General features: G+C 37.6%; 1 protein-coding gene across 28 annotated transcripts in view; it reads right to left on the bottom strand.

The window, feature by feature from the left end:
• Window positions 1–10,257: 10,257 nt before the first annotated feature.
• Window positions 10,258–15,000, bottom strand: part of LOC125044694 (rho GTPase-activating protein 190-like) — a 194,055-nt gene continuing 189,312 nt past the window's right edge. For 26 of the 28 annotated variants that reach the window (XM_047641523.1, XM_047641521.1, XM_047641529.1 and 23 more), the window contains 2 exons: window positions 14,357–14,468; window positions 10,258–13,911 (listed from right to left, as the gene is read on the bottom strand). In XM_047641523.1, coding sequence (XP_047497479.1) covers window positions 13,710–13,911; window positions 14,357–14,468 — 314 coding nt within the window. In that variant the 3' untranslated portion in view covers window positions 10,258–13,709. The remainder of the gene's footprint in view (window positions 13,912–14,356; window positions 14,469–15,000) is intronic. The other 2 variants (XM_047641526.1, XM_047641551.1) reach the window with 1 other exon arrangement.

Below are 15,000 nucleotides of genomic sequence, written 5' to 3'. Positions count from 1 at the left end.
CATAATGAGTGAAATTCTTGCCCACTGAGTTTTTTTCCTTTACCAGTTTTATTTATTAATTTATAATTTAACTATTTATTTATTTACTTATTTTTTATCTTTAACCATTTTTTGTTAGTTTCACTATGATTTTGGCTCAACGTGGAGCTATACCGAATAGGTCTTCCAGATGGGTTATTCAAATTTTTGGACGTGGATGGGATGTTACTCACTTTTTTCCGTTCGTATTAGACTGAATCATTAGGCAAATCAGATTTACAGCATAAGTAGCTTTTGACTAATATTAGTTTTATTAATTTTTACCTTATATACTGAACTTCCTATAAACAGTTATTTATATTACCATGTAGTACAAGAATCCGTAAAATCAATAAAGACACACTGACAGAGTTTACTTGTCACCTTAAACAACGAACAAAGGAAAAGCTTCCATATATTCACTTCAATTCCTCTTAATATTCGTTTGCACCAACAACTAAATTTTAAAAATATCGCTCGTCGTAAAAAAAATTAACATTTCCAGTTATATCAAAAGTAGGAATATTAACAACAAATTTTCATTTTAACCTGGAGAATAATTCTTCCAAGTGATGTGCCTTACCTGGGTCAACATACACTCCAGGTAGCTGTTGCGTGGGAGGGTTGTATATTTCTAGGCTTGAGTTCAGCATATCTGGATAAGGAAGACTTACAACATATAGAAATCAGCCTACTGACAATGCACTCCTCACGATGTCACAGCTATGGTTATTTTGTTCTGGAAAATGAATACTTACAAAATACATAGGTAAGGTCTGTGGTAGACTCTAAGCTGCACTATAGTTATTTCGGTCCTAAAGAGAAAAGGGTTGTTAACCCCTAGTAATAAAGTGGTGCTGAAGGCAGAAAATTTCACAAAGAAAAAATATTTTGCTCATAATTTTAGACTATAAACCTTATACAAACACGTTGCCTTGATTTTCGGAAAGACCTTTTTCAAATCTTTGTTAGTATTCTGACATTCTTGTAAGTCATGATATCAAAGATATTAGTATCGATATTGATACCATTAGAAAAAAAAAAGATCAGGGAAATCAGCTGAGTTCAAGAAGATCCTACTAAGTGACTTCTTGGTGACTGAGCACTTGTACAGCCATCTGTATGAAAAAAAAAAGAAAAAAAAAATACAGTGGACAGCACCATCCCTCATACGGTCAACTACCCTATGCAGCATTAAACCTAGCACAGTGGGTCTCAACCTTCTCTATCCTGTGGCCCCCGACCAATGTATATTAATGTCCTTGTCCCCGTTTAATGTCTGTCATCATTTAAGATTCGGTTATGAACAGTATAATGATGTATTGATGCCAACATCTATAGGACCAAACACCATATGGAAAGATTCCAATTCATTGATATGTGCAGGTACTACAATGCATTAGAAAAATTGCACGATAAATGACTTTGACATATAATCTAATAATACAAATAAAAATGTGTAGTTAATGTCATACATACATATATGTAGAGCATAAAAAATAGAGTAGGAAGCAATGCAGGTAAATCTGCAGCGGCCTCATATTTTCCGGGAAATGACAAAAATAAGCTCTGCATGTCACCGACTATGTCCACAACACCTTCACCCAACCCGAGTCCATAATGTCTCGTTTTCTATAATGATCGCGTTTTCTGTTGACGAATCTGGAAATCCTTTCCGATTAGTTATTTATTTCCATCACTATTTTTTCATATTTCTCATTACCTTTCCTCTCGTTTTTATGCTACTAGATCTCTCTGGTTGCTGTCTTAAATATATACGCGTTTTTATTTATTTTTTCCTTATCATTGCTATTATCCATTCTTAACAATTTAACGACATTACTGCTTGTTTACCTTAATTGCCTCCTTTGTGGGAACAATACACACTGTCAATCACTTCCTCTGTTTCCTTTAAGCATTTGGCAGGGCAGGACCTTCAAACTTCTGTGGGCAGTGACATCGGGTACGTTTGATTTCACAATTAAATATTATTTTATCAGTAGTGTGGTTCTGGCGATCCAGAGACATGTTTCCCGTTTTGTTTCTCGGACAATATGTAGTATAAGGTAGTGGCAGAGTTGGGTAATAAAACCTACATGAAATTATAGAACAATACAAACCAAGACAAAGTTCTTCTATGGCTATATGTGTGCAAATGCTTCCCAAGGGTGCTTTACGTAAAAGAAAAGAGAAGATCCCCCATTTTGGCTAAGTCGCTCATCTTGTTTACATTGCGAGTGTGAATTCTAGACGCATATACTACCACGGGGGTCCAGGGGACTATGCCCCCTAGCTAGGCGTATATATTACTACGGGGGTCTAGGGAGCTAAGCCCCCTGACTAGGCATGTATATTACCACGGTGTTCAGGGAGCGTAGCCCCCCGGCTAGGCGTATATATTACCATGGGTGTCCAGGGGGCAGAGCCCCCTGACTAGGCATGTATATTGCCACGGGGTTCAGGAAGCGTAGCCCCCTGGCTAGGCGTATATATTACCATTGGGGTCCAGGGGGCAGAGCCCCCTAGCTAGGGAATATATACCACGGTGTTAGGTTAAGTTGGAAGTTGGTTTAGGACGTTTTGTTTAACAACCACGGAGTCTTGTTTTACCCCACAATTCCCCTGTTATACTTCATGCCCTCCCCTGCTATCGGGACTATCAAATCAAGATTGTCGATGGAGATGGTGATCATATCTCCTCAATGATTCATTTGCACAAGGAACAATGCCTAGAATCGTTGAAAGCAGTGGATTTCATGTATAAATAATGTCAAAATTGTTTCGAAATAATCTGACTACACGAGTAATACCATCATAAAATCGAGTATTTACAGTAATTATGACATCTCTTACTCTGCGCAAATCGCTGTGTCTGGTCCATATTACGGGCAAGATGGAAGTGAAGAATTGCTCGCGATTTTAAAAAACAACAATGTTACCGCATGAACTGCGCAAGAAACTTTTTGAAACTTTTATTGTATACCACATGCGCATGACAATTGTCACGAGAGCCAATAGTATTACAGGAAATGGTATACACCAATCGCATGCCACCATTTGTTTCACACGTATGTATAGTGGGCAAGGAAAACAAATATACAAATTTTTTGCTTAAAATGGATCTCCGATGCGTAGGTTGCGATCCGCATTAATATAAAGTTATATCTGATTATTTAAAACAAAAATGATAACGCTGTAGAATTCCTGAGAGCACACGGTGTTTTGCCAAGAGCGGTAAGTTGCCCACATTGCAATTAACCTTGCAAATATCGTGAAGATCGACATGTGTGGTATTGTGGCAGATGGAAAATAATGCAAAGACGAAACGGCGTAAAAGTTGCGTTTTCTAGACCAGCGATTACACAGGCATTTGGAACCTTTTAAAGTAATTTTGTTTGTAAATAATTCCCCTGCAAAAATACTGGGATCATGCGCAAATTATTAAATGTATTAGTATTTCTAAGCCAACTAGCGTAGATTGGAGTAGTTTTTGTTCTGAAGTAACCGAATATTGGTTACAAAATCAAAATTCAATAGCAGGTGTCGGTGTAATAGTTGAGATCGATGAGACGCTGCTCGTGCGCCGAAAATATAATAGGGGTAGACAGTTCTGCCAGGTGTGGGTCTTTGGGGGTATTGAGCGTGTCAGTGTAAAGAAATTCATGGTGACATTTCTTGGCACTGACCGCAGTGCCGACACGCTCATAGCCCTTATTAAGAAATATATAAAACAAGACAGTGTGATATACAGTGATGGATGGGCTGCCTACCGTAACCTACAACACCATGGTTACAAATATCTGAGTATTAATCATTCTGAGAACTTTGTAGACCCAGACGACCCACAAATACACACAAAACATTGAAAGGTTGTGGAAGGACCTAAAGGAATGGGTCAAGCGGCCAGGTATTAGGGCCGATTACATCACGCAATACCTGGCCCACTATTTATTCATTAAACATCATGAAAAAGCATTGATCCATTCCTTTTTTTACAAGCGGCAGAATTATACCCGCCGCAAGGGGGGAAATAAATAATTCTGCAGTCACCTGCCCCAGTCCCTCTGGATGATAGTTCTTCAGAGAACGATTAAAATCAGGTAAGAGTTCACACTTACCTGATTGCTTGTATGCATATGGTCCAAAAAAAATACGTATTACAAAACAAATACCATTTTTCGCGCACTCAAAGACAAATTTCTTCTGAAATAGCGATAATAAATTATTAATGTCTTAAACAGTAAGACAACGACACCATGTATAACGACCAATTATTGACAACTTAACGGTTATACGGTGTTACAAACTGAGAAATTCTAGCTAATGAAACCTTAAGACAATGACCCAAATTTCTAATAGGACAATAATACATGCAGTATTAATACAAATTATTACCGATTTGGCTATTGCAACCGACCGCAGTTTAATGACTGTGTCGTCGCCGCGCGCGACGAAATCAGGCTAAAACTTTCGTAGTTCCGCGGGAGGAGCAATAATGTTAGGCTGCGCGGCCTGAGGATCTCCACGACCTCAGTATTTTCGGCTCAGGCAAAGGTCAATAAATTCCATTTTACATGTTAAGACAAGTATGAGTATTGAACGGTTACCATATTTGACGACAATCATCACTAAAGTTTGCAAGCTCTGTTACTAAAATGTGTTAAAAGTTTTTTGTTTGAGAATAATTTTCACGGAGACTGCGTGTTCCGCAAGGATTGCGCGACAAACGAGCATTTTTTTGTTTTGGTTTGCTTTGTATTGTTAACGCAGTCAATCAATAAAATACCGTTGTTATTTGAGGAACTATTAATAAAGCCTTATGTATAAATTTGAAACGGTCAGCAGGAAACTTTCGAAACGCTTTTTTATACTAAAAAGTTGCTTTTGCCCAATCATGATTTGATTCATTTGTATGGTGCGTCAATCAAACAAAAATTAATCACATATTTAACCATAGATTTGTATATCGTAATTGCATGGGTGAAACATGGTTTATGCCATAGAGTTTCAGTAAACCCGATTTTAAGTTATTTTAGTGTTTTTGTTGTTTTTGTGTAAATCGTGCTAATTCCTCCCCTAAATACAGTGCGAAGCCGAATCTTACACATTTTATCAACTTTGCCGTCGGGGAATAAAAGTTCCGCTACTTATCCCCGAGTCAAATGCGACGGAAAGCAGCAGCATGGCAACGTTAAACTACGAGGGGAGATTCCATTAAACAAAGAAATGTTTCGAGAGTCGGAGGCTGGTTGAAACTTTAAATTTACCGCAGCCTTTTCATATCTGCAGATACGCGCATTAGAAACACTCGCTGTCATAACATGAAACGACGTGTTTTCTTGTGTAATTTTAGTTTGGCTGAACTAGAATCATAAGTTGTCAAACTTGGCAAATTCTAACCAGAAAATATGTTTAATCATTCATCTATCACTAACAATTGCTCACTGGCGTAAAACAAACATTCGGCGACAAGTCTGATAAACGTTCTGCTCGGACGCGTTTTTTTTTTTTTTTTTTTTTTCGTTAAATATGTAAACCATTTTTACGGCCGCTCTATATATGTATATATGTATATGTATATTTAATATATAATGTGTTTATACATATATGTGTGTGTATATACATATACATATATGTGTATATATATGTATATGTATGTGTATGTACATATTTATGTAAGTATATGTACTTATGTATGTATGTATATGTACATATGTATGTATGTATATGTACATATGCATGTTTGTATATGTACATAGGTATGTATGTATATGTACATAGGTATGTATGTATATGTACATAGGTGTGTATGTATATGTACATAGGTATTTATGTATATGTACATAGGTATGTATGTATATGTACATAGGTATGTATGTATATGTACATATGTATGTATGTATATGTACATAGGTATGTATGTATATGTACATAGGTATGTATGTATATGTACATATGTATGTATGTATATGTACATATGTATGTATGTATATGTACATATGTATGTATGTATATGTACATATGTATGTATGTATATGTACATATGTATGTATGTATATCTACATATGTATGTATGTATATGTACATATGTATGTATGTATATGTACATATGTATGTATGTATATGTACATATGTATGTATGTATATGTACATATGTATGTATGTATATGTACATATGTATGTATGTATATGTACATATGTATGTATGCATATGAAGGTGGAATGAGAGACGGGGGATCTGTACATCCTGTATCTGTCGTATGGGCTTCCCCCAGAGAACCTACAGGGTGTGGGCACTAAATTTATTGCCTCTAATAAATTAAAAAATAAAACTTCATACGATATTCTGTTAGAAGAGAGGCTAGAGATAATTGTAAGACAGTGGTAATAACATGACCTATGTTAAGCATTTGTATCCCAAGTAATCATCTATATTATAAGTATTACCTATAACCAATAAAATAAGTTAGTATTATAAAATCTTTACTTATGTGTACACAATATAAAATTAATAAACAAATGTTAAATAATTAATATACACTGTCTTCCATAAAGTGTATATAATAAATAATAAAATAAAATATATATTTTTCGTAGACTGTCTTCCATAAAGTCTACATCTAAGAAACAAGGAAACAGAGACGTACAACCGCCTGTAGCGGTCAACTTTCCCTGAGCAAAATCTCTTCGCTTCCCCATCCGCTTCCCATACCAAAATATTTTTTAACTTCCACATCCACTTCCTTAGTACACATATGCAATATAGCGTCCTCTAGAGAAATGTGGAACTATAGTTTAACTACCCAAATCCAAACTTCAAAAAAAGCCGCTTTGCGGCAAAAGTTCCATGAGTTTCGCCACATATGCCTTTGGGACCATATGTGGTAGCTGGCAGAAGAGACTACTGCCTGGGCTCCTGTCAAGGTTCTCTTTAGATCTAGAGCATTCGGGTTTTAATATCTTGAGTTCGGTCTTCCGTTAAATATCTCTTGGTGTCTTTATAGCTGGTGTCCATCTTGCTATCGTATTATAAATTGCTCCGTCCAAACTCTCGTTCTCGAACATCGCATTTGCGTCGACTCACACAGTGAATTCATTCCCTCGTCTTTACGTCGTGATTCAATCTCGGATGATCCAAGTAGTTCTGATAATAGTTAGATACCCTGGTCTTCCATCTCACTGTTATCATGATAGTTTCTACTGTATCTCCCCCCCAATCCCTTGCCCGTTGTTGTCGTGGGGGGGCTTAGGAGGCGGAGACTGGGACCCAATGCTGGGGAACTCCCCAACCTTGGGACTCAGCCCTCGACTCAACAAATTTTGCATGGTCTTTTTTTCCCCTCCTACTTTTTCCTTTCTGTCCCTTCACCAACCCCTTCTACTATCCACTTCCTAAGGTGTGAGAGCCGTGCTGAAAGGATGAAAGGCTGACTTTGTGCCAGTCCTGAACGGCCTGAGGGAGCCATGGGCACGGTATTCCCTTGCTTTAGTTGTCTAGCCCTTACCCCTCAAGGGACCCTGAGGGGTGGACCGTTTCTCTCCCCAACATACTTCAGGCTTATCATGGCCAACAATTTTATACCATTATTAGATAGCACATTTATTTTGCTTTTAACCATTAACCATTAACCATACCATTATTAGAGGCAATGAGGCTTGCCTCTTCATCAAATAGCTCCACCAATTCAAGCTCGCCCGATTCCCTGACCCCAGGCTCTCCTTTGACCACGGCTCTGAACACTACAACTAATACCCCCTCCTCAATGCCGACTAGTACAGTATCCACCCTAATCAACACCCCAGGAGACATTTCTACTCCCAACATGCTCAACTTCATTAACTATACCCCCTTCTTCAGCAACTACCCCATCCTCCCATATTACTACCTTATAACCTTATTGTCCACCTCCCCATAACACTACCTCCCTCAACACTACTCCCTCTTCCACATGCCCCCGTCCTTCTACTACCCCCATCTTTACAAAATTCTTAAATAATCTATTTAGCCCAGCCAAATTGGACCGATTTTTCGTGATCCCTCCCACAGCTTCTCACACTTTCTGCTTTGACAACCTGTTTTCATTCCTCAAATGCATATACATCCTTCACTTGATCTAACCCCTATACATTACCTTACCCGACCTTAACCCATTTACTCGTCAATTCCTTTGCCCAGCTTTGACAACTAATCACTAACTCAACCACCCTTCACTACCATTTACTATAGTGCTACATGACCTTAGATGTCTAGCACATTTATGTTGCTTTTAACCATTAACCATTAACCATTCTACTGTATCTCCTTGGCGTTGTTGTGTTGCTAATTGGATTAGCCAAGGTATTACGTCCTGGGATCCTAGTTCGCTGGATCTCTCACATGTAGTCTATTTGCCATGTTCTCCCTCGTGCTCCCCTTTGGGTTCGCCGCCAAAGCCGACAGATTACCCCCCCCCCTCCCCGCGCGGGGAAGCGTATATACGGAAGGAAGTGCTTTATATCAGGTTGGATTTGGAATGCAAACTAACACGGAAATTCTCCCCACAGGAAGCGAAGTGCATAAATGGATCAGCAGAAGTCCATAGAAGAAATTAACAATTAACTGAAATAGGAAACAGAGTGAGACAGTGATAGAGTGACAGAGTGAGACAGAGATAGAGTGACAGAGTGAGACAGAGATAGAGTGACAGAGTGAGACAGAGATAGAATGCCAGAGTGAGACAGAGATAGAATGCCAGAGTGAGACAGAGATAGAATGACAGAGTGAGGCAGAGATAGAGTGACAGAGTGAGGCAGAGATAGAGTGACAGAGTGAGGCAGAGATAGAGTGACAGAGTGAGACAGAGATAGAGTGACAGAGTGAGACAGAGATAGAGAAACTGAGACTGAGGTAGAGAGAGAGAGAGACAGAGAGACAGAGACAGAGACAGAGAGAGATACAGACAGACAGACAGACAGACAGACAGACAGACAGACAGACAGACAGACAGACAGATTCAGGTTGAGGTTTTGACAGATAGAGAATAAGAGTGAGATTGAAATAGAAAGTAAGATAGTGAGAGGTAGAGAAGGATAGAGAGACAGAGAAACTGAGAGAGACAAAGAGAAACTGAGAGAGACAGAGAAATTGAGAGGGACAGAGAGAAATTGAGAGAGAGAAAGCGTGAGAGTGAGTGAGAAAGTGGGGGGAATGTGTGTGAGGGTGTAGAGGGAAGGAGAGAAGAAGAGAGGAATAGAGGGGAGTGCAGTGTTTGAGAGAGTGGGTGAGTTCTAGCATAGTGTGTGTGTCCATGGGCACGTTTAAGTAAAAAAAAATGCAGAATACTCTTCACGTTCATTGCAAGTCTTCCTAGGGTAAATCCATTAGTATAATAGATTTCTAAAATTTTAAATGCTTGCTTGTCAACTCATTTAAATTTTAAGCAAGTTCATGGCATCTATTGTTAGTGTGATCATTTGATATAAATTAAATATCTATACTGTCGGTGCTAAGTCTAATTAAAAGTAACACTCACTGTTGGCACGAAGGAGCACATTACCAATCTGTGCATTTGTTTACTACAAACTCCAGTAAACAGCTAGTTTTGGGTTGCTGCCAAATCTATCTGAAGAACACTGCATGTGATTGTGCCTTTCCTTGCTTTATTTCCCCCTTTTATTTTATAAGCTATTTTATATGACCTCATTTACTATCATATGTTGTGTGTAAATTGTCAGCTAGAAGCAAATAGCATGTTTCTTTTATGTATATGAAGTAGTTCTTAAAGGATATAGCACTAACTTGATTCATTTTTTATTTCTTAAAATCTGAAATAATTTACTATGCTTGTAAATGTTTATACATAAAATGTATGCCATTACCAGAAACTTTACCTGAAGGATCTTTCCTATATTCAAAAAAATCTGTAAAGATAGTTTGAGAGAGATATATGAGAAAGTCCATCACTGTTTCTTCTGTATTATGTATTCTGACAACTGGGAATATTTTCAATAACACATTGCAGAGTCCTGCTAAAATGTGTTTTGCTTTTACCATGGCAATAACATTTAGAGATAACCATTAAAAAAAAAAAAAAAAAAAAAAAATTATATATATATATATATATATATATATATATATATATATATATATATATATATATATATATATATATATATATATGAGTGTTTTAATTACATTTATCTTGGCAAAACATCTCTTAAGGTCCAACTTTAACCATCAATGTTGCAATAAAACAAATGTCAAATGCAAATGCCTTTTATTCATAGTTAGTAGTATACTAATCCAAATATGCATTATAGAGTATACTACCCTCAAAACTCCTTTCACTGTCCACTGTACATGGAATCTCTCACTCGTCACATATGCTGTACAAGTCTGTATAGCTGTAAGACTTTATACAATGAATTCAAGAATATGTAGTGCAATACATTAATAAATTTACATGATGCTGTCGAGTGGGCAGGGCATGTTGACTAGCATTTGCTGTTTAAGTTACATAATATAACCAGTCCCTACACTCATGTTAAAAAAAATATATATGCAGGTAGTTAGGTTTTAAAAACTATAATAAAATCAATAGAAAACAAGGAAAAGTAATAAACCATACCACATGAAGTGACCTTCACTGATCTTATGAACTGCATGAAACTCAAATAAAAACTTTCTTGGAAAATTCGTAATTTACAAAACTGCCCAAATGACAACTTGAGTCCATACACATCTATACATAGCAATCACTTATCAGCAGTAAAACTGCCAAAAAGAAAAATCCTTATTACTGATTCAAAATGAATTTCCTTAGTCATATCAGTACAATAAATATTAATTTTCTTTCAACATGAAATCATTATATCTGCTTGACTACAAAAAAAAACAAGGCAAGGAAGATATTATGCAATAGGCTGTACATCTGGCACCCAACTGTGGTGCTGGGAAGCTGGCACCAGCTAATTTGGAAGCTTACTTCCTGGAGAAACTCTTTGTAATTTGTGCTGATATTTGTGGGGGATCATTGCCCTTGTCTCATCTTGTTCTTGCTCCTGCCACCACTCGACGCTGCATGACACAGAATAGCGCTAAGTTCACACATAGTACCACTTGGCAGCCACGTGGCTAACACTAAACAAGGCAAAGTAACAAAATAAAGAACAGGGAGCAACTAGCAAGACAATGAGACAGAACGTCGACAATGGCGTTGGCACTGTTTGCTGTCCTTGCCGCACACTATGGCACTATCATTCATACAGGTAATAATGTCAGTTCATACTGACCCCACACAATGAGTCACTTATTGTACATATTTAAACAAAGCATTTTTTGGTCAATTTGAGAACACATCTTTGTATATAGAGTTCATAGAAATAAAAACTATGATGTGAACAAACCTATGGCTAATGCTTAAGAATGACTTAAAACCTAGGACAGAACAGGAAATATATATATATATAAAAAAATTGATTTCCTAAATTTGAATAGAGTAAATGTATTATAACGACCAGCCAGATCACTAGACAATAATCAAAATATCAATCTCTTTTACAGTAGCAACACTGGAGGTACACAGACACAACTCGATGATGTGCTTGTGCAATGAAAATGAGGTTACAAAGTGATTCCCCTCGCAAATGCTGATATAACTTGGCAGGATGCTAACGTTATGAGAACGTTTAAATGATGATCCACAAGTGAGAAGCAGCACTGCTGTACACTGGAATGCTTAACGCCACCAGACTCAACAATTTGATATGTGAGCTCCTGTCACAGCAGGTAAATACATGTGACTATGGGACTCCACCCACACTGTCCTGAGAGTGATGCACACTGCCAGGGAGCTGGGACTTTACCCAGGAAGGACTGGAAAATCCACAGGAGGGATCACTTCACACGACAATGCCAGTAATTTGGTGAGATGATGCTCCTAAGGGGGCACCTCCAGAGTGCCAGGTGACTGGATATAATAAAAGCACCAGACACCACCACCAAGATTAATTCTTTCCTTAAACTGAACTGCACTGCAACTCCCTTAGGGATCATCTGACACTGCCTGACAAGTGCAACTCTCCACGGGTTACCCTTAATGATTCCAGCGGATTGGGGTTGGAATTCTAGCTTTCTCTAGGGGAAGTGGGGAAGGGTAGATGGGAGGGGCTGGGGGTACCTGATATAACCAGGGAGGCAAAACTTCTCCCTGAGAGGCACCAGACATTGTGTGCTGAGTGACAGTCCTCCCGGGAAGCGACACACAATTCGGCGAGGGAAATGTCTTCCCAGGGAACACGTGCCACTGCCATTAGAAGATGCTGCTCCATCTACCAAGTACTGACATGATGGAACCCCTCCTCTGTGGCACCAACTGTGGCAGGGCAAGAACTTTCACTCCCTTGTATGTGCTGGACTCTGCTCAGAAAGCACCAGGCTGCAGGTTAACCTTTACCCCAATAAAAACAATCTATTTTAAACTGTTAATCAAGTCTTTTGAAAATGATCAAATCTACATGATGGCACTCGATAACTGTGTGACAGGCTGGAATGTCAGATACCACATAGGTACTGGCATCTTGTCTGGTACTGGAGACACAACATGGAACATGAGCTTAATCTGTGACTAAAAGCTCTGGCTGTAACTCATGAGTTCCAGCCTGGCATTAGGCTACCTCTTATGCTATCCATAAGTACTCGTATGCTACGCTCATGAGAAGAGTACTCACCATTTAACAGTCTGTAAGCTGCATTAATTTACATTTGTCAACAATCCAATGTTAGTTTATCATAACACTAAAATCCTGAAATAGTTTTTCTACTATAAAATGTATTTTATTCCTTTCATCATTTAGTTCTACAAGTTTTTTTGTTTTTTTTCTCTTTCTCTCTCTCTCTCTCTCTCTCTCAAAATCCCAGAGGGAAAATACTGTTTCAATGCTGGCCTGACAACACTCACTACAGACATTCATTCGTCAGATTTGGTAAACTATGATCATAATAACCTTCATCTGCATACAGAACTTCTGTGGTTTTCTTCTGGCAGAGTAAAAGAGACTTATTTTAATGGAAAGGTGACTCAAGTTTATATCTACAGTCAATATTGCTGATACAACAATTTGACACTTTTTTTTTGTTTTTTATTTTTAATATTCATCTAGTTTGCTTGATTTAATCACAATCATATTTATCATTCCACTAAATTGGAAGATAATTTTCTTTGGTTGTCATTTCTATGATACACAGCACACACTACTTGTGTGTCTTAGATAATAGGATACTGATCACTTTCTGAACTGGCATATAGTTCAGGGCAGCCAACAGTAACACTGAGCCACAACATTGACTTCATGCTCCTAACACTGCCACAGTGGCATGTAGTTCATTACACTTGCCACTGTGGGATAAGTACCCAGGTTTCTGTTGTCATGAAGCATTGCCCCATCAAGTTGTGGCTGTTAGCGTCTAAGTTAGCAACCAGAAGGAGCCATGGTGATCAGAAAATGCCACACAGAGGCAAATGTGGCACTACCACTCCTGGCTCATGGGAAAATGACATGCAGCAACAGAGGCTGCGGGGAGTTAGGGTCAAGTTTTCATGCTAAACATAACCTTTTTTGTTTATCAAGAGCCACACTTTGATTTGTCAGACCAAAGCACAGCTGAATGTAAACAAATGAAGTTATGTTTACCAGGAAAACGCTGGTTAATATCAGACCATGACATAATCCTCTTTTCCTTGGAATAGGAAAGGAAATTGGTCAATCATAGTTTGAATTATATCTTCGATGTGCGGACGCTGAGATTCAAATTCACTGATGTCTGTAAACTGCAGTGTGTGTAACAATGTTGGCCACCAGCAGATGGCAAGGTTTTTACTATCCATGGAGTTCAATTTACAGTTTTCAGCAACTCTGAAAAACACAAATAAAAAAATGGTCATATATCACAATAAGCCCTAAGAACATATATTCATATATATTTTTCATATAAACATAAAGAAAAAGTAAGAACACGTAAATTCCTCTATTGTTTTGGCTTCCATGTAAGTACAATATTAAAACACAGTAAGAATTTATATAACATTATCATATAAACAGGCTGAAACTGACCTGTGCTGGGACATTAGCAAGAGAGTATCTGTATTTAACAATATAATGAAACATGAAATATACTTTGATATCCATAAAAAAAAAGTTCATCTCTATAACAAATCATTGAAGAGTGATGAATCATTTCTTTAATTACATTTGTGAAGGCTGTAATATTAATATAAAAAAAATATAATAATAATTATGAAATAATCTAAACCCAATAGCAAAAATATACAAACACCTACAAACTCCAAGGGCCACATACCTGACAAAGTGCTGGAAAATGAACTTCAAAACCTCGAAGTTGACTGAAGGGAGGCCTGTTAGCATCTCCTTCAGCCTCAAAAGTCTTAGGCTGCGGTCACCAATGCCTGTACCAATAGATACAAGAGTAGTCACCCTTCGATTAATTTTGTGACAAGAACATTAGACCTCTATGCTAACATAAACATGTCTGAACTTAAAGACAGAGAACAGCCTTGCTTAGAAATCATTGAAAAATATATATAATAACAATGACAACAGTAACAAAAATTAGCATAACATGGCATGCTTTCTTTCTTTCTCTTTCTTTTTTCCTCTCTAATACTTCTTCACTTCATATACTCATTTCTTTTAATTTGACTATTTTCATATAACAATATATATCATCAATCATTAAGACTATGGAAAAGTAAGGCAAGTAGTAATGGGGAATACAATTTTACGACAGCTGAGAGATACAAAGTTCAGGAAATCAGAGAGGATCTTGCTAGGTGAGCAAAAGATGAAATGGGTAAACAAATAAAAGGTTAATAAAAATGATTCCAGAAGCCTTTGTTTACACAGCTGAGAGAAAAAGCTTTAAAGGCTAAGACAAGAACTACAAGCATTTAGTTTATCTGCATTTCTTGAAATGAAGGAAACCTT

The sequence above is a fragment of the Penaeus chinensis genome, chromosome 36, assembly GCF_019202785.1.
Source record: "Penaeus chinensis breed Huanghai No. 1 chromosome 36, ASM1920278v2, whole genome shotgun sequence".
Lineage (NCBI taxonomy): Eukaryota > Metazoa > Arthropoda > Malacostraca > Decapoda > Penaeidae > Penaeus > Penaeus chinensis.
Note: the sequence above shows the minus strand (reverse complement) of the source record. Positions and strands in the feature narration are given on the sequence as shown.